At 34.5% G+C, this 18525-nt stretch overlaps 1 protein-coding gene and 1 long non-coding RNA gene across 2 annotated transcripts; both read right to left on the reverse strand.

The window, feature by feature from the left end:
• Positions 1–189: 189 nt before the first annotated feature.
• Positions 190–14242, reverse strand: LOC142230710 (uncharacterized). Its single transcript, XM_075301343.1, has 10 exons — positions 14112–14242; positions 12319–14025; positions 11962–12075; positions 11685–11837; positions 11458–11622; positions 10910–11391; positions 7996–9415; positions 7410–7928; positions 2393–3385; positions 190–1985 (listed from the first exon to the last, which is right to left on the reverse strand). Exons 2-10 carry the CDS (start codon positions 13993–13995, stop codon positions 300–302), a joined length of 7209 nt encoding a protein of 2402 aa, XP_075157458.1. The 5' UTR covers positions 13996–14025; positions 14112–14242; the 3' UTR covers positions 190–299.
• Positions 14243–17456: 3214 nt separating this feature from the next.
• On the reverse strand, positions 17457–17941 carry LOC142232033 (uncharacterized). The gene is made up of 2 exons (XR_012720996.1): positions 17728–17941; positions 17457–17670 (listed from the first exon to the last, which is right to left on the reverse strand). It is a non-coding gene; the product is annotated as an uncharacterized LOC142232033 (long non-coding RNA).
• Positions 17942–18525: the final 584 nt, after the last annotated feature.

Below are 18525 nucleotides of genomic sequence, written 5' to 3' on the forward strand. Positions count from 1 at the left end.
ACAACAAGTGTTGAACTTCTCTCTTAGCATTGAGTGCTGCCCGATTCTACTTTCGGCTCAATGACAATGGACGTGTCACATGCACACCTCTACTTTGTACAACAAAGTTTTGAATGTGCAATGAAAAAATAAACAATTTTCTTTAGTTTTCAATTTTACAGTAAAACTATATTAAAAAAAAACAAATAATTCATTGTTAAAAATACAAAAAATTTTATGTATGTATATCTATATCCACATATGTCTATAAAAACTAAACTCATTATTCATATTCGATACATATTGCTCTTGCCTTCCTTTTAGGAAAAGGGATCGTAGTCTTCACCGTTAGTTTCAATGGGATTAAATGTTTGGAATAAATCACGTTCACTATCATCCGAATCCATTTCATCATATATTTGAGCTTCATTAATTGCGCGTGTATTCTCTAAAACCGATTGTAAACGTTGCAATGGCATAATACACTCCAATTCCTTTGAATCGAATGTATTAAAATTGTATTTTAACCAAGAGTATTTTGTCGTTTCTTCTAGCAGTCTAGGCCAAGGCATAAATACCCTTTTGAGCAATCGTACAATAACATTAAGGCCTTTAATTTCATGCGATGTATATTTGGGATCAACAGACCCCAAAAGATTTAAAAACAGAACATACTCATCATCTTGTATTTTTGTGGAAAAGTACACGGTATTTTGACTAACTTCCAGATCATAGTTCGTAATGTCTGGCGCATGGATGGAAATAAAGATGACACAATCTGTTTCATACCACGTTGTCATGGGGCGTTTATACAGAGCTTTTAATGCCGGCATTGGGGTAGTAATAGATGAATTGTCATTTGAGGAAGATAGTGAAATTGATGATTTTTTATTTTCTGAATCGTCACTTGTGCAATGGTCCTCCTCGTCATCGTCAATCTCTCTTATTATTGTTGGTGTTCTTTTCAAATCCGCTGGATGGCTATTTTCTTGAGTCTGTTTTCGGTCTTTGATTTCAGTTTCTTCTTCAAAGATTTTAGTTTTCTCTTTAATTTCCTCTATAGACTCTTTAGCTTTTTCATCTAGAAAGTTATTTTCCATATAATCCAATTCATAGACCTTTTGTGCAGTTTCTAGAAATTGTTCAAAGGTGCAGATATCGCTGCCACTACTTGAATTTCCCGAACTACGTTCAACCGCTTTTGAAATAAAATATTCTTCATCATTTTCTATTGTATTACTATCGTCATCGAATTTTAATTTATAATCCAGATAATGTTTTGTTGTTTCATCTTTTGTGGTGATACCCTTATCCAAAAGGGTTAGATTGAACATTTCTGCCGCATCAAAGTCATCTGGCTTTTCACATTCATACAAAAGAATTTTATATGAATGTATTGGCATATTATTTAAGCCCAATGCTTTCTTTTCTTCATCGCTTCTTTCTTCCACGGCACTAGCATATAGATAATCTTTGGTAACCTGGAATCTTTTTGCAAAACGATCCCACTGTATACCAGCCAAAGTACAGTGTATTGCTTGATATGGTATAAAATTGACAATTTCTTCAGTGGTTTCATATAGAAAATCATTGTAGAGTTCATGTGATTTCACATTGGTAAAACAAGCATAATCACATAGGAAGAATCTGTACAAGCGATCTTTGATATTATTTCCAAATACTCCATGAACTTTGGCACGTAAATACACATTGTCATACTTAACAATACAATTATGCAAAGGCTTGAAATCATAAACCTGTTTGTCTTTATCGGATAATGTCGCCAATGCCAGCTTTTGTTTGGAGACATGTTCTCTGATCAAATCACGCAAATCATCGAACATGGACATGTGTTTAGCATCGATAATTTGCAGAAAAATATTTTCCCAGTTTCCATTCTCTCCTTCATCGCCAATTTCTACCTTCGTTAATTCTCCGAGAGGCAACTGAGACCATGATTCCATTTTTACTTCGTTTGAGACTTCTTTTCGCAATGGTACATATACCTAAAGAAGAAAATACAAGTGTGTTAGATCTAACGAAAAAAATATATAAACAAATATTGCTAGTTGATTTGTTGTTGTTGTTAAATCGTAATAAGGAATTAAATTGGTTCGGCTAAATTCGAGGTATCTTTAATGGATGGATTTTATATAAGAAATTTGTTCGAAGACAAGAATTACAAATATGTAACAAAAGTTAGCTGTTTTTTTTTGAGTGTTATTTATTTCCATATATTCTTAGCTTATACCTTTGTAATTGAGAGATTTTACGGAAATTTTAATCTTATTGGTTTTTTAATCTCCGAAACCAATATTGGAAACTTTATTAAATTTTTTTTGAGGATTCCAGAATTAGTTTGATTTTCAGATTTGAAGCTAATAACCTATATTTTAAATTTAATTTAATTTACCATCTCCGATTTTTGCCGCTCATTGCACAATTCATCCCAGTTCTCTTCTTCGTCTGCCGGTTTTAAGTTAGCCAATAACTGATCCTTAAAGTCTAAAGAACCTTTTTCTTCATCGGGAGTTGTCACATCATTTCGAGCCGATTCCATGCTGCTATTCGTTATACCATCACCATTTGAAGAAGAGAATTTAATTAGATCTACACTGTCATTTTGGCAAGACTCATATTCGTCATCTTCAATAGAGGTATCCAATTCTGTTGTATCTCCTCCTTCACCAACGTTCATAGATTTGGAGGGAATTTTTAGCAGGCCATATTCTTTGGCAATATCTTGTACATGTTTTCGTTCACCCTTATACATGAGAGCAAAATTCTTTTTAACCAATGACAATTTCAGATTTACATAGGGCCGATAGGTTCCAAGTGTTGACAATTTCTCCATCACGATTAAATTGTTTATCCAAATAGTTTGAGCCAAAGCAAATGTAACGCCAACCTGTACGATATGATGAGATTTTATGTCATCCATGATCCATGTTTGTACTTGTTTCGTTGTCTTCGAATCCCATGTTCTTTCATTATCAAAGGGTACAATATTCATTAAACGAATATCAATAGCTTGAAATGGAAAATCTTGGAATTTTTTATCGCACACAAATAATTCACTGCATTTGACGGAGTTTATAACAGTGCCATCATCGACAAGTTTTATTGTTGCTTTTAAATTGGCCTGTACTATATTGACATTTTTGCCCTCCAATGACGGAGCCTCTAATATAAGAGCTCTTCTAAAATTATCCGCATGCTTGTACATGCATAAATCATTGACGTGTGGTGGCCAGTGTAAAAATAGATTATCTTGATTGCGATAGTGCAAATCAAGTTGTATGGTAAAGTTTAGATTTTTGCTTGAACTACGAACTTCGTGCCATTTTGTAGAATTTTCAGGTTTATGTTGCAACAGGCGAGCTGCGTAGTGGGTGGGTGAAAATACCTACAAAGAGAAAAATGATGGTTCTATTACATTTCTTCCAATTATGAATAATAATAATATTAAGGAATTATTGGTTTATTTTCATTGAGATCCAAGTTTTTTTTTTTTTAATTATTGTGAAAATAACCAAGCCCATAGGTTACAAAAATACTACAAAAACAGCTTTTCATATACAAATATTTAACCTATATAAAATTAAAAAAAAAACGGACAGTCACAAATCCTAGTTAAGTTAAATTAAAAAAGGACGTTTGTATATTTCGCTTTGATATTTCACCCAATTGCCTTTCTAAAGTCAGTCTTTTTATCGAAATCGCGTTGAAGACGAAAAGAGTTACTATTAGTTGAAAAGCGGCGCAATCTACTCGAAATAAGCTTTAATATTAGTACCATATTGCTTATATGGGAAGGGGTGAACATTTTGAAGAACCTGGAAACTCTCCGGGTCTACGGATATGAAGTTTTTTGAATTTCAAATTTACCGTTTGTACCATAAATACCGTAGGTTAGGTTAGGTGACAGCCCGATGTATCAGACTCACTTAGACTATTCAGGGGGCTAATCACGGCATTCGATATCGAGAACTTTTGATCGAAATCTAAATTTTTCGGATCACGGGAGTCGATATCGATTTTTTTTTTGATCGACAATTTTTTCGATTGGTAAATTGCAATCGTAAAACATTTTTCACTTGTTTTTTACATTGTTTTCGTCATATAGGAATAGTAAAATATATTAGTTTTAGTTCGAATTGTTGGTAATTTGTAGTAGATTTGCATATAATGAACATATTTTGAATATTTAGGACTAATGCAACTCCAATAAGTTAAACAAAAATTTGTCATAGTCGAGTTCGGGAGCGAGCATCCTAGCTTGGCAAAGAATCATATATAAAGTGCACATGCTAGATCGATATCCAAGAGATTGTGATCAACCAATTAACGTACCATTCCGTTACAACATAACGCTTCTGGACCACCTTGTAAGAATAGTGAATGATGAAGGCTTCCACTGGCAAAAAGTTTTAAGACGGCAGACAATTGTAAAGCTATAAAATTGACGTTGACGTGCCACCAAAAAATTATTTTCCATTGAACGCCTCCTTCGTCAGCCGAAATCGTCCATTGAGCCTCCTAAATTCTAACAGTGCACACAATTTCAAACCCATGTACTTACACCAATAACAATGCGCACTTTTATTCCTTATTTGTCGCCGAATTATTTTATATTTATCTCATCCTCCAATTAGGAAGGAATTCGGAGGAATAAAAAAAGTAAAAAGAGATATGGGTCCATAAGATATAATGCAATACAATTTACTTTTTACATTGGAATCTTCATTCTATTTTGTGCCACTAACTTAATTTTGTCATTTCATTTTGTTCTGCTTCGTTTTTTGCTGTTGGCAATGCTAGAGAAATTGCATCAAATTTCGATCGAATGCCGTGTGCCAAACTTTTATTCGTATCTACAATTTTTTCGATACGATTATGAATTCGATGTCGAATGCCGTGATTAGCCCCCAGTCCATTGTGATACCACATTGGTGAACTTCTCTCTTATCACTGAGTATTGCCCGATTTCTTGTTACGCTCAATGACAAGGGACCTCCTTTTTATAGCAGAGTCCGAACGGCGTTCCACATTGCAGTGAAACCACTTAGAGAATAGAGCAGTGCATCGGTCATATATTTTTGTGTTCGAGAACATCTCGAAGCCCAACAAGTAAGGTAGAGATTTGTAGTCGTTCCCGTTTGGACCAATTTTTGTACGTTCGAATACAACCATAACTCGTTCTCGTTTGTGTTGTATGAAACGGTCAATCAAACAACTTCAGTCTTCGGTATCAAACACAACGAGTCAAATTGTTTTCGAAGACAGAGTGAAGGAATCGAGGAATTCGATTCTTTTTTGCCCTTATATAGTAACAACAACAACAACTTTTGTATGTACTGTACGTTTGTTTAGTTGAACGTTGTCGTAAAGACGTTTGTGTTCTGCGTTTCTATGTAAAGGGTACTAATAGCACAACAAAATATTGCTCTAGTTGTTAAGAGAAACATTTTAGACAAAAATGGGTTTGATGATATTTTTGGGCAATATACTAAGAATTCTTTAGAGATGCATTTCACTTTTAAAAGTAAGTTTTTCGTATTTCATTCTGAGAACAAAATTTAAAATAAACTGGAAAATGCGTCGCCTATGCTATGACATTCGTATTTAAAGGCAATAAAATGTTTTGTCTTGTCAAATTATTTTTTTTAGGAAAAAAACAAACATTAATTTACGTTGCTTGTTACATTCAAAATCATAAAAAAAAATTAAAAAATTACCTTTTTAAAATCACGCATTTTATTTTCCATAAACTGAACTCTGAATTATGCACTATACTTGAAGCAACGCCAAATAAATAACTTATTTTCTCGTTAAGCATAATTCCATTTCTTGTCATAACATACTCGAGAACTTTGCAAATACCCAAAGTATTCTCGTTTATTCCGTTTCACCAAATGCATTTGAATGTTTGCTTGGGAATGAGAATTGGAACGAATGCACAACTTCAGTCAGTGACGTCACGACAACATTCGCTCGATACTGATTTATAGGGTTCGTTTCAAACCATGTCTCATTCATACAATTACATTCATTCGAACCGATTCGATCAAGCGAGTGCTCGTATTCTATTCATTCGATCATCGACGATGATTCAGTCCTCTCGAACCGTTTCGAGAGTGCTGTTGTGTGCGCTATGAATGAATGTTCCCATGCAATGCTCTATTAGAGAAGCTTTGAACACTCAGAAATGTCACCAGCATTACTGAGTTGGGATAATCCACCGCTGAAAAACTTTTTGGTGTTCGGTCAAAGCAGGAATCGAACCCACGACTTTGTCTATGCAAGTCGGGCATGCTAACCGTTGCACAACGGTGGCTCCCATAAATACCGTCCGGGTCCCGTAACTCCGAAAATAGGACTTTCCGACAAAAATCGAAAAATCTATGCTCTGGTTAAGAATTTGACCATACTAAAGTAGATATAAACCCATTTCTCTCTGTTCCTCAAAGATAACCAATTTTCCTACATTTTAATACATAATTTATTTTTTGTTAAATTGCTGGTGCTCCGTATTTAAAATGCAGATGTTTCATTTAAAATAAAGTTTTAAAACTTCTCCATACTTGGGATTTTAGGACATTTGGAAATATCAACAGTTGCCTTCTCAGTGAAAGGCAACTTACAACGTATGGCAATGATTATTCGTTGCGATATTTAACCCATTACAAGTCAATACCATTTAAAATAAAAAAATGAATTCTTTTATATATTTACACTCAACTTCAGTTAAAAAAAAAAAAAAAAAACAAAAAAAAATAGAAAACAAAAAAAGAAAAAACGTTGCCTAATTTCATTTATAAACATAGTTCTGCGGCATTAAATGTTGCCAATTTTCTGTACTCAAGCGAGTACAATGACAGGGAATGAGTTAACTTCGATTTTGGCCAGCATCAATAAAAAAATTCACACAAATTTTTTTTTCTGATTCAATCACGAAATGGTTCCCGTTAATTTTTAATTGAAATGTCTTCAATCACAGAAATGATAGTATCAATAAAAAAATTAATTGAAAGTCATTTAAAAAATTAATTGATACTATTAATTTTTGTGTTTGATTTTTTAATTAAAAAATTTGTTGAATCAATTAAATTTTTTATTGAATATTTTTTAAAACTCAATGCATATATTCATAATAATTTACTGACAGTTTATGGAAGGAATTCGTTTGGTAATAGTAGGATTAAAGTTTACTTTAACTTTTATGAATATGGAGGCAAGACTTTAATTGAAAAAATCGTGAAATTTTTTCTGTGTTATGAAGAGATGACTTCAATTTATATATTCAATTCAAACATATACTTTTGGATCCCAAATGAATTGTCTGAATTGCATCATACAACCCATAACGCGGAAATTGATTATAATAATCCTTACACAATACTAGCTTCCCAAATATGTATACTACCTACCTTTAAAATGAGAATACGCATTTCTCCACTGCAGGGTATATCATCATTCTCTCCAATCATATCGAAACGTGTCAGTTCATGACGTTTATCACAACGCGATTCATCACATTCACCAAATTCTAAAAGTTGCGGACACACAAGAGCCCCTTGACAAATACGCATTTCTTCACGAGCAACTAAAACACGCTTTGATACCGCCAAAATATCTGGATGTATAGTTTGATTATGTTTACGCATGAAATCAACCAATCTTGGCAATTGCAAGCTATTTTCTTCATCTAATAGTATCATAGAATAGGCTGGATTTGCATGCACTAAAGGCGATGAAGTGGTAGCTACAATGGGAGATTGTTCAAAATTTTTACATACAAAATTATCGTAAGTTTGTGAAAGTGATGAAAATCTTGTTGTGAATTGTGTCCATGATGTTGGCAGGGAATAGTGTATAAGATTGTGAACATTTTGTATTTGTAATTCGGGAAAACGAGCATCGGTGCATATTAAGATTTGCGAAGACACCTGCAAATTTAATAAGAATTTACTAACAAACAAATAAATAGTTGGTGGGGCAAATCATTTGGCTTACATTTTTCTTCCACTCGTCTACTGTAGCCTTTTCACTGTCCGTAGATCGATTGTAATAGGCTAAACATGGATAACCACAACTCGATATAAATTCGGCCACCTGTTCAACATCTTCGTCTCCAGTGCACATGATCAGTATACGCCTGTTTTCAATATTTCCTTGTAGAGATTGGGCTTGTTTCTCAATGAAGCGTAATATTGTGTCATTTTTCTCCACACTCGATTTAAGTTTCACCGAAAGTGTTGCTCGTCCATACACTGCAGCCTCGAGGAAATCTCCTATCAATAGTAGTGGTTGATTTGATTTACGCATTAAACGTATCATAACACCATCCCAGTCACGAGATGTTACAATTAGTTGTGGCTGTAAGGTTTTGAATCTTGATTTCTTAGCCAACTTGAAGAGAATACGTACGGCTGACTCAAAATCTTCATGAGATCGTGACAGCATTGTGTCCATGTCGTCAATTATAATATGCTGTAGACGCTCGCTATCAAAGAGTGGTTCGTTATTGTTGTTGTCTTTAAGTAAACGCAACAGGCATGATGGAGTAACAATTAATATACCACATCCATTAAGCAATTGAACTTTAGTATCAATGAAATTTCTCATGCCATACGAAGCAACACAGGTTGGAGCACCATTCAAGCCGATCATTAGACGTCTACAACAGCTGTAAGTAGATTCCACATGCCTTGAAGATGCCACCATGATTATAGTCATTGGTCCATACGAAGGTTTCAATCTTTCATAGCGAAAACCAACTAGACTGCATAAGGCCGGTAAATATGACCAAGTTTTACCAGTCCTTGCAGGATTCACCACAAACAGTGAATTACCTCTTAATACATGAGACCATGAATACACCTGTATTCGATAGACTTTATTCACACGCATATTTCGCATTTCCTGGTGTATTTCTGGTAAAAATGAGGCTTCGGCAACATTTTCGATAGGCATGAGCGGTACACTCGAATGGGCCAATACCAAATGGTCAATGAATTTTGTTTGTAGTTTTATTTCACCTTGTACAATGGGTAAATGTTCCGTGTGTTTGACTTCCAAAAGTGTTGTGTAATTCAAAATATTCTTCGTGTGTTTATTTTCATTGCTCTTGTCCGAACAAATAGATTTATTTTCCGTAGAAGATGAAATTTTACTAGATTCACTTCGATTCTTTTGGGTACCAGATGAATTGCTTGTAACGTCACTTAAAATTTGATGAAAGTTGTTTGATTTCAAGGAGTCGCGATGGGAAGATGTCGTTAGATCGAGTAATGTCGAAGTGCGACGATCTTTTTCCAAATTGCGTTGACTGAGATTTGCTTCAATTTTATTTATTTGTGATTGCGGAGATTTAAGTTGAAGGTGTTTTTGCGTATGATTTTGACTTTCAAAAGTCGAATGAGTGGAAGTTGTTCTATAAGGAAATCAAAGAGACATAGAAGGAGCGTTGAAGATTTTTGTGTAAATTACAAATATATATTTATTTATATCCTATACCATACGAGCGTCATACGATAAGTACTTAGCCTAAAAAATAGATTCTCTTTTTATCTAAATACACTTGGTCAAGCTATGATCTAACTGCTCACGTCTGCTAAAACAACACAAAGTCTGCTGAAAAAGGGAAAGCAGTTTGCTGAAATAGCAAACGATGTCTGCTATTTTTTGATCACACCAAAACATTTTTTAGTTAAAAAAAACACTAGGAGGTATCGTAATAAAAAATAAATACAAAAATGTGATTAACTTTAAAAATAAGGCATTACACCATGTCTTGCATATTGCATTTAGTCGATTTAAGATATTATTGGTTCTTCAATTTACTTTGGATAGCATTTTAGCCCCTAAAATGTACGAATTGTTGGTCACTAGACCGTGAAGTGGAAACATATAACAGCAAACACCGACTCTTTTTTATCAGCAGACTTTTTTCTTTGTGACTAACGAAAGACTTTTATTGCATTTACACACACGTCTGAGCTTTTGTGCGCCCTGAATGAACATCAATATGGCAATAATGGGGGGGCGGATAGCATTGTTACGCCTAACATTTAAGCAGGATATGATCCAAGCAGTGTTTTTATCGGATATCTCGGGCACCTTCAATCAGCCATCTGTCCATGTGATTATGATAACCGTTTTAGGGCCCCTAAAGTCTTCTACAGTTCGAAAAAATTCAACGTGTTACTACATTGAAACGCGTTAAAACAATTGTTGAAGTCAACCATCGAAAAGTCACGGTACACAGCATCCAAAGGTTCTTTGATACGCAATTTGCCTTCCAAAAACAAGCTTTAAAATTTGTCGAACCACTTATAGTTTCGAGATTTTTTAATTGACTATAGACATAAAAGCCGTAAACTCTACCTCCAGGTCAATCAAAATCACAAAATTAGGCTTATGACATACGTGGAGATCAATTTCTCGGTGTTTCGATATCTAAAGTCGAGTTAATTATCTCGATCAAGAAGTCGAGATTTGACTTTTGACCCTAAGGAATTGGCTTCTTTTTCTCTAAATGTAATTTTTTACTTGATTTCTTTCGTAGATATTTTACTATGACTCGAATGTGCCTTTTATTGTGTGTATAGTTTTAAAATGTCCGTAAAGGAAAAATCCCTCCCATAAACTGCAATACGACTATCCCCAAGAATTGATCCAATTGCATAGACAAATAAAAAGCACATTTTATAGTGATTTAAAAAATATAGTTTATTCAGTATATAATAAAAAAATAAAGAAGCCAATTCATCGATATGCTCTAAGCACTACACATTAATTATAATTTTGTGTATGTAGGAATGTATGTATATAAGTATCTTATATAAAAAAATTAAAGTCAATTCAACACAGTATCCTTATACAAAGGAAGAGAATAATATATAAGCAAGAAATTATGTTGACTTACGTCGAAACTTCACTGGGATAGCGATGAACACTGCTATCGACAATATTGGATTGAGTTTCTTTTATCAAGCTGTTGTCATCATCCAGCTGGGAACACTTAATAGGTTTTATAAGACTACTGCTACCAGCCAGACTGGGTATGGAACTATCCAAAATGTTGGTGTTATCTTTGGCATTTGAGTTAAGAGAAGATGTTTTAGAGGAGTGTGGTCGTGTTAGTCGTTTTGATGTAACTGTTGGCTTGTGTTTTACAACCGGTGGTTTTATTTGAAAAAAATCTGATGATGAGGAACTTTGTTCGTGCACATTCGGTATAAGCATTTCTTCTGAAGACGATATAATGCTTTCATCATGGGGTATATATTCGTTGCGTGTAGATTTTTTGCGATGCCAGTGATTTTCTTCATCACGATATTTCTTTAGACGTGTTACATCGAAGCCAGCTGGGACAAGAGTCAAACCATCATATCCTCCATTTGATTCCTACAAAAGCAAATTGACCATAATTAAATCGATATAAACAACTAATGTCCCGTTAAGGCCCCTTACTTTTCCCTCTGTTTCAGAACGCGCTGTTGGTGGCAAACGTGGCAAGTCATCATTACATGACTGGCTCTGCTCATTATTGATGGATGTTTTTGGTCTCAACTTAAAATTGAATGAGTCAAAGGAGGAATCATTTGAAGTTTCTTGTGTGGCATTTGACTCATTTATCTACAGTTGAAAAAAATCTTGTGAAATGTAGTGTTGAGTGAAAAAACAAACATTTTGCTTACCTTGCAGTTTCCGAAAGCTTCTAGTATGTCTGTTGTTAGTGGTGTACTGTTGTTGTTAAATGTATCATTGGCAGATAATGTTTGGATTTTACGTCGCTTTTCACTCAGTTCTTTGCTACGACTAGTGCTTGTACATTCGTCATTTGGAATGTCCTAAAAATATACAAATATGATCTTATGTTTATATTTTATGGAATGGGTTTCATAAGCCAGATTTTCGTGTTTTTAAAATACACATAATTGTATTGAACTAAAATTGATATGGATCATAACTTACTTGAGTTGAATCGAGGAAAAGATTGTCATTGCAAGCAGTCACAGATTGTTCAATTTCATTATATGGATGAATTGCTGATAGGCTTTCGTCTTTGTGTAGAGATGCGCCCTTGTGCTATATTAACATAAAAATAAGAAAATCAAATTAAGTACAAAATTAGAATTATACATAAATACAATGTAACTGACAGTATCATATGGCAGATATGTATAAACAACAAATCTAACCAAATATGATTCAGTGATCAGTCATAACGTATTTCTCCAAGTTTCTATATAACACAAGGACCAAAACCTTTTGTTTTTGCCTTGCTGTCTAAACTATGGACAATTCTCAAAATATATATGAAACACTCACCTTTTGTCGCTGGCTCAATAAATACTGAGCGCGTGAATTTGCCGCATGATTAGATGATGGTGATGTCGGGCATGCCTTTGTTTCTGAATTGTCTCCACACAATGATTTCTTTTCATGCTCATATCTTTTACGCACTTCCGTCAATTTTTGGAGACGCAACGATGTAGAACTTGCTGGTCCTGCATAGGTTGCGCAAGAATGTATTGTTAAATTTGTATCTGAGAAACTTAATAAGTTCTGTTGTTGTATGTTTTCCTCTGTTAATTTTTTGCGAGCGAGTGCAGCTCTATTAATACGAGCCAAAACACTGGAAGCATTTGATGCTGTGGATAGAACTGTTGGTGTTCTATTGGACTTATGATCATTGGTAAATGTTAAATGCATTTCATCCCCATTGTAGTCTGTCGACTGACCCTGAATGAAACCTTGCTGCTGTTTATTAATATGGGCAGAAATGCAACTAGATACTGGAGTTGGACATAGCTTAGCACTATTATCATTGTCTGCCTTGAAATCCATCTCAAACGCTTTGGCGTTTGCTTCTGGAGGCATACTATGTTCCGATGCATACTTTTTCTGCTTTGATTTTGTTATGCCTCCTGCTTTTCCTATATAATTAAGTTGATCGTCATTTTTATCGGTTTTTGAACTCTTGGAATGATGTTGATGGGAAGAGGACAATAGAGCTGCTCTTTTTTCCATTTTCTTTTTCTTGTGTATAACCGAAACAGAATCATCAAATGTTATATCATCTATGCTCTGGTCGAGGGGCAAGATCTCTGCAGCTGATTCTAGCACTTCTAAATTGCCTCCTACATCATATTCTACTCGAGCATTCCTCTCACACCAATCTTCAACTTTGCGTTTGGCACATTCATCTATTATAGCCGAATTTACTTGTTGCGTATGCTCAGCCATATTATGTTTAATAGAATTGAATTTCATTTTGGTCTTTCTGCAATTGGATAGCCATGGGGCAATTTTGGTGGTCTTAAGAGTTGAACATATTTGAGAGAAATCTCTGCCATCCACATCCATAGCTAGCTTTAATGATTTGAGATAATCACGTGCATTGAATTTATTTCCTCTATGATTTGATACAAGTAATTCGCCCCATTTATGTTCTCCTCCTGGCGTCTCATATTGTTCCACAAAAATGACCGAAGAAGCATCAGCTAGCAATTTTTCCAACATATCACATGCTTGCTGTAACCACTCATCTTGCTTCACCATTACTAAATTACTTTGTGCAAAATCATAGTCCAACACAGCTGGTTGTGTGTTCGATACGCCGCCAAGATGAATAAGACCCATTGGCTTTGCCAATACTTCTGGTAGTTTTCTTACATATTCCTTTTTGGTCAACAATGGAAAGCCGTAGTCTGTAGCCCATACAATGTATTCCTCTTGTTGAAATTCTGCGGTCTGTAGAACTTCGGCTCGTATAAATTTGTTCCATACCACAAAGTGGACTGCAATTTTATCGCCCACTGCAGGGCGGCAGCGGGCCTCTGTTGATGGTTTATTTTTGTACAACTCCTGCAATCTTTTCTCCAACAGAGTCAAAATGTAGAAATTGTCGTCAGGACCACCAATTTTACGATACCAAAATAAGTGAGGATTAATAAAATGAGTCACAGTGATGCTGTGATCAGCGTCATTTTTTAGGTCAGCCATTTGGAGTTTGCCGCCTTGTTGCTCCCAACGCTTCGATTGTTATATGAAATCGTATTTAAGATAATATGCTTGAATTATTTTCTTTGTAATTTCTTTCCATGAAAAATGCGTCTTACCTTCAACAAAGGGACATTCAAGCGATTCAATATTCTGTGCAAAAAAGGAAGCCTACTTGTTGTTCAGCGGCATAACTGTGCATAAAGGGTTGCCATAGGACTATTTTGATTACCCTCGCTGGACAATATAAAAATATCACAGCTGACTCTAATTAATAGAGCTATTCGACTACTTTTTATTTAATGCTATGTTTCCACCGACTCGTTTTTCCAAAACATTTCATCGTTCACACCGGGTTGAGATGTTTTAGTTTTTATAGTTACCATGGAAACTAGAAATTCACATTTACTCGAAATTCACATATATGCAACCTATGTCCAAATAATTACCGCGAGCGCAAAGGGAAAATATTTTTTATGTTATTTTCACATGTCCATGTTCTTAAAAGCCTTTGTTTATTCTTTTTTTCTATGAAACTTATTTCAATATTTTGACATATATTTTGATTAGGGTATGTTATTCGGGGTATAATCTAAATTAGGTGGTTTCACATTCTAAAATTGACGTGTTTTGGAGGAAAACTTGTGTTTTGAATTTGTTTTTTAGTATGGCGAAAACGACTCGTTTTGAAGTGCTTATAAAGGGAAAACATTTCAAACCCCAAAACATGCTTGGTGAGAACACCGTATAAGCATAATGCTTAGTACTAACTGCCTATTCGTGGAATTTCCGTTCGCCTCGAGACGAACGATTCGCCAAAAATAACATCCCTGTCAGCATTTCAAAGTTCCGTTTCATCCTCATCGCTACCACAGACTCGTAAGTGACACTGCAACAATCGCCAACTGTGATAGTATTTTGCCATCACTATTCGCATGAAAGTATTTTGCCATCACTATTGTTACAAGAGCCATTATATATTTTGTGAAACACCAAGCACAACCCTGCCAGCATTTCAAAGTTCCATTTCATTTTCATCGCTACCACAGACTCGTAAATGTCACTACAACCATCCTACTGTGATGGGGGGCAGCATATCATAAAGTACAAAATGTACTTCATACATGTATTTTGCCATCACTACTTTTACAAAAGCCATTTTATTTTTTGTGAAACGCCAAGCGCAACCAGCTTGTTATATTTTATTTAAATAAAAACGAAAATAAAGTTCTGAAAACATAGATTTTACGCTTAAAATTGTGAAAGGTATATTGGTGAACAATTTTTGATTTTCCAAATGGAATAAAGTGATTGTTTTTCAAATATTTTACAGACACGCTGCCTCCATCGAATAAAAACACTGGCTGATAGACGCCGCAACATGTAACTCGCTACTTGTAACTCTACCTCATCATTAATGCAAAAAATTATGTTAAATGTGATGTGATAGTGGTATAAATGTTATATTTTTAAGAATTTGTAAATAATTAATCAAATTATTAAATATCTAAACAAACGTGTTTTACTCGACCACAATGATTCTTTTACCACTATCTTAAAATGTGCTTTTTCTGATTGTTTGGAGGGTCTCTTATTGGCGTCGTTCTAAATTGATCTATAAAGGCACCTAATAATTGCACTCATGCGAAACCTTTTTGTAGTAACTTGGCGTGGTACAACTTCTCAATAGTAACGGCGCTTTTCCGACGAGTTTTTGATATCGTATATGATTGTTTTCAACGTACTGGGGATTCTCAGAAGCGCCCCCAAATTCAAAAAATGTTGGCAGGGAAATTGATACGCTGCCTCCATTGGGAATAAAAGCACTGGCTGATAGACGCTACAACATGTAACTTGCAACTTGTAACTCAACATCAATCTTTTATTAATGCATACAAATATGTTAAATGTGATGTGATAGTCGTATAAATGTTATATTTATGAGAATTTATAAATGTTTAATAAGATTAATAAACATCTAAACAATCGTGCTTTACTTGACCACAATGATTCTTTTACAACTATCTTAAAATGCACTTTCTCTGATTGTTTGAAGGGACCCTTATTGGCGTCCTTCTAAATGTATCCAGAAGGACACCTAATAATTGTACTCATGCGATACTTTTTTGTAGTAACTTGGCGTGGTACAACTTCTAATAGTGACGGCGCTTTTCCGAGGAGTTTTAGATATCGTATACGACTGTTTTCGACGTAGTAGGGATTCTCGGAAGCGCCCCCAAATTCAAAAAATGTAGGCAGGGAAATTGATATCTCGAAAAACAGGGCCTGTGGAATCACAATTTTTTCGGTGTTCAGGGCGGTACTCTGTTCGGTTTTCGCGTTGAAACTCCATACAAAACCAAAAAATGCGAAAAATTTGCGAAATTTTTTCCATTTGTGATACTTTGTTTTTTCGTGTTGAAAAACTGACGTTTATAGCACGGCGCCATTTGCAATGTGAATTAAGAAATAATTTATTTATTAAAAACTATTTGTGCGGGCTTATAAATCAAACACGGACCATATTTTTGTTCCGAAACTATACAAAGGATCAAAGGAATAGCAGATCAATTGCCATAGGAAAAATAAAATGTTATTTTGTAAAAACAAGCAACAACCACCAACTTAATCCAATATCGCTCCCTGTAAAATAGCGCTCCAAGCTACCTAAAAAAACGCCGCTTTCTATGTGCGAAATAATGGTTTCCATAAAAATTTTTCGCAAGAATGAACATAGTACCGGCCTTTCGATAGTAAATCAAAAATAATGAGTTCAGGAAAAAATTCAGGATTTTCTAGAAAATATACCCAAAGTTATTTTAGTTTCAATCTAGACGAACGATTCGTCTCGAGTCGATTTCGTGTTTCACGAACAGGCAGTAATGCGATTTACAGACTATCAGTTCCGGACGGAATGTAGGTGTTATTATATTATACAGATTTGCTACAAATTTTACTATAACTTGATGGGGAATAGCCCAAAGCAAATTTTCACAAAGTTTGTATTCCTTAAAGTGGATTAATTAGAACCGTGAAAAAATTGACATTTTAGCGGCTAAACTGCTTGCCATTACAAAATTAACATTTTATTTTTCCTCGGAAAAAAGTATGATCCGTGTTTGCATTATAAGCTCACATAAATAATTTTAATAAATATATTATTCATTAATTCATATTGCAAATGGCGCTAAAATAACTAATATCAACATCCCTGCCAACATTTTTTGAATTTGGGGACTCTTTTGAGAATCCCCACTACGTCGAAAACAATCATATACGACATCAAAAACTCGTCGGAAAAGCGCCGTCACTATTGAGAAGTTGTACCACGCCAAGTTACTACAAAAATGTTTCGCATGAGTGCAATTATTAGGTGCCTTTATAGATCAATTTAGAACGACGCCAATAAGGGACCCTCCAAACAATCAGAAAAAGTGCATTTTAAGATAGTTGTAAAAGAATCATTGTGGTCGAGTAAAACACGTTTGTTTAGATATTTATTAATTTGATTAAACATTTACAAATTCTTAAAAATATAACATTTATACCACTATCACATTACATTTAACATAATTTTTGGCATTAATGATGATGTTGAGTTACAAGTAGCGAGTTACATGTTGCTGCGTCTATCAACCAGTGTTTTTATTCCATGGAGGCAGCGTGTCTGTAAAATATCTGAAAAACAATCACTTTATTCCATTTGGAAAATCACCAAATTGTTCACCAATATACCTTTCACAATTTTAAGCGTATAATCTATGTTTTCAGAATTTTATTTTCGTTTTTATTTAATTAAAATATAACAAGCTGGTTGCGCTTGGCGTTTCACAAAAAATGGCTTTTTTAACAGTAGGGATGGCAAATTACTTGCATGTACTTTTTGATGTACCTTTTCATGATGGTTGAAGTGACATTTACGAGTCTGTGGTAACGATGAGGTTGAAATGGAACTTTGAAATACTGGCAGGGATATGGAAGTATTTAATGCGCTTTACAGATTATCAGTTATTCCGGACGGAATGTCGGTGTTTGTAAAGAATTTTACAGTGTGTCAGATCGATACGACTTGTCGACGATGACTAAATAATCGAACTATGCGCTTTGCGTCAGTTTTTAACTCAAAAAAAAAAAAACAAAGTATTACAAATGGAAAAATTTCGCTATTTTTTGGTTATGTATGGGATTTTGCAGCTGAAATCGAACATAGCACCGTCATTTTTTCTACCTTTTAAAGATTTTGCCTAAGGCCGGTATGCACCTCTAGCGAAAAATTGCATTCCCACACGCTCACAAAAAATCGCTTCTGTAACATATACTCACAAACATATTTTGCTTCAAGCATATATATTTTTGGGTATTGCCCAAACATTTATATGTTTGATCTCTTCCAATATATAATATGTTTGAAAGCATATTGGTCTAAACAATATATGTTTGGGTAGTCTAAGTTCCAAACATTTTGTATTTTTGTATCCAAATTCAATAATGTTGTCTTCCAAAAAACAATATGTTATTATGTGAACATATAAT

The sequence above is a fragment of the Haematobia irritans genome, chromosome 3, assembly GCF_050003625.1.
Source record: "Haematobia irritans isolate KBUSLIRL chromosome 3, ASM5000362v1, whole genome shotgun sequence".
Classification (NCBI taxonomy): Eukaryota; Metazoa; Arthropoda; class Insecta; order Diptera; family Muscidae; genus Haematobia; species Haematobia irritans.

Bases quoted from the DNA above. Each gene is read 5' to 3' on its own strand.
- LOC142230710 (XM_075301343.1), bottom strand. From the start codon at position 13,995: ATGGCTGACCTAAAAAATGACGCTGATCACAGCATCACTGTGACTCAT. The intron at 9,416-10,909 runs GTAAGTCAACAT...ATTTCCTTATAG, and splicing joins TATCCCAGTGAAGTTTCGAC to AACAACTTCCACTCATTCGA. The intron at 7,929-7,995 runs GTAAGCCAAATG...TTAAATTTGCAG, and splicing joins TAGACGAGTGGAAGAAAAAT to GTGTCTTCGCAAATCTTAAT.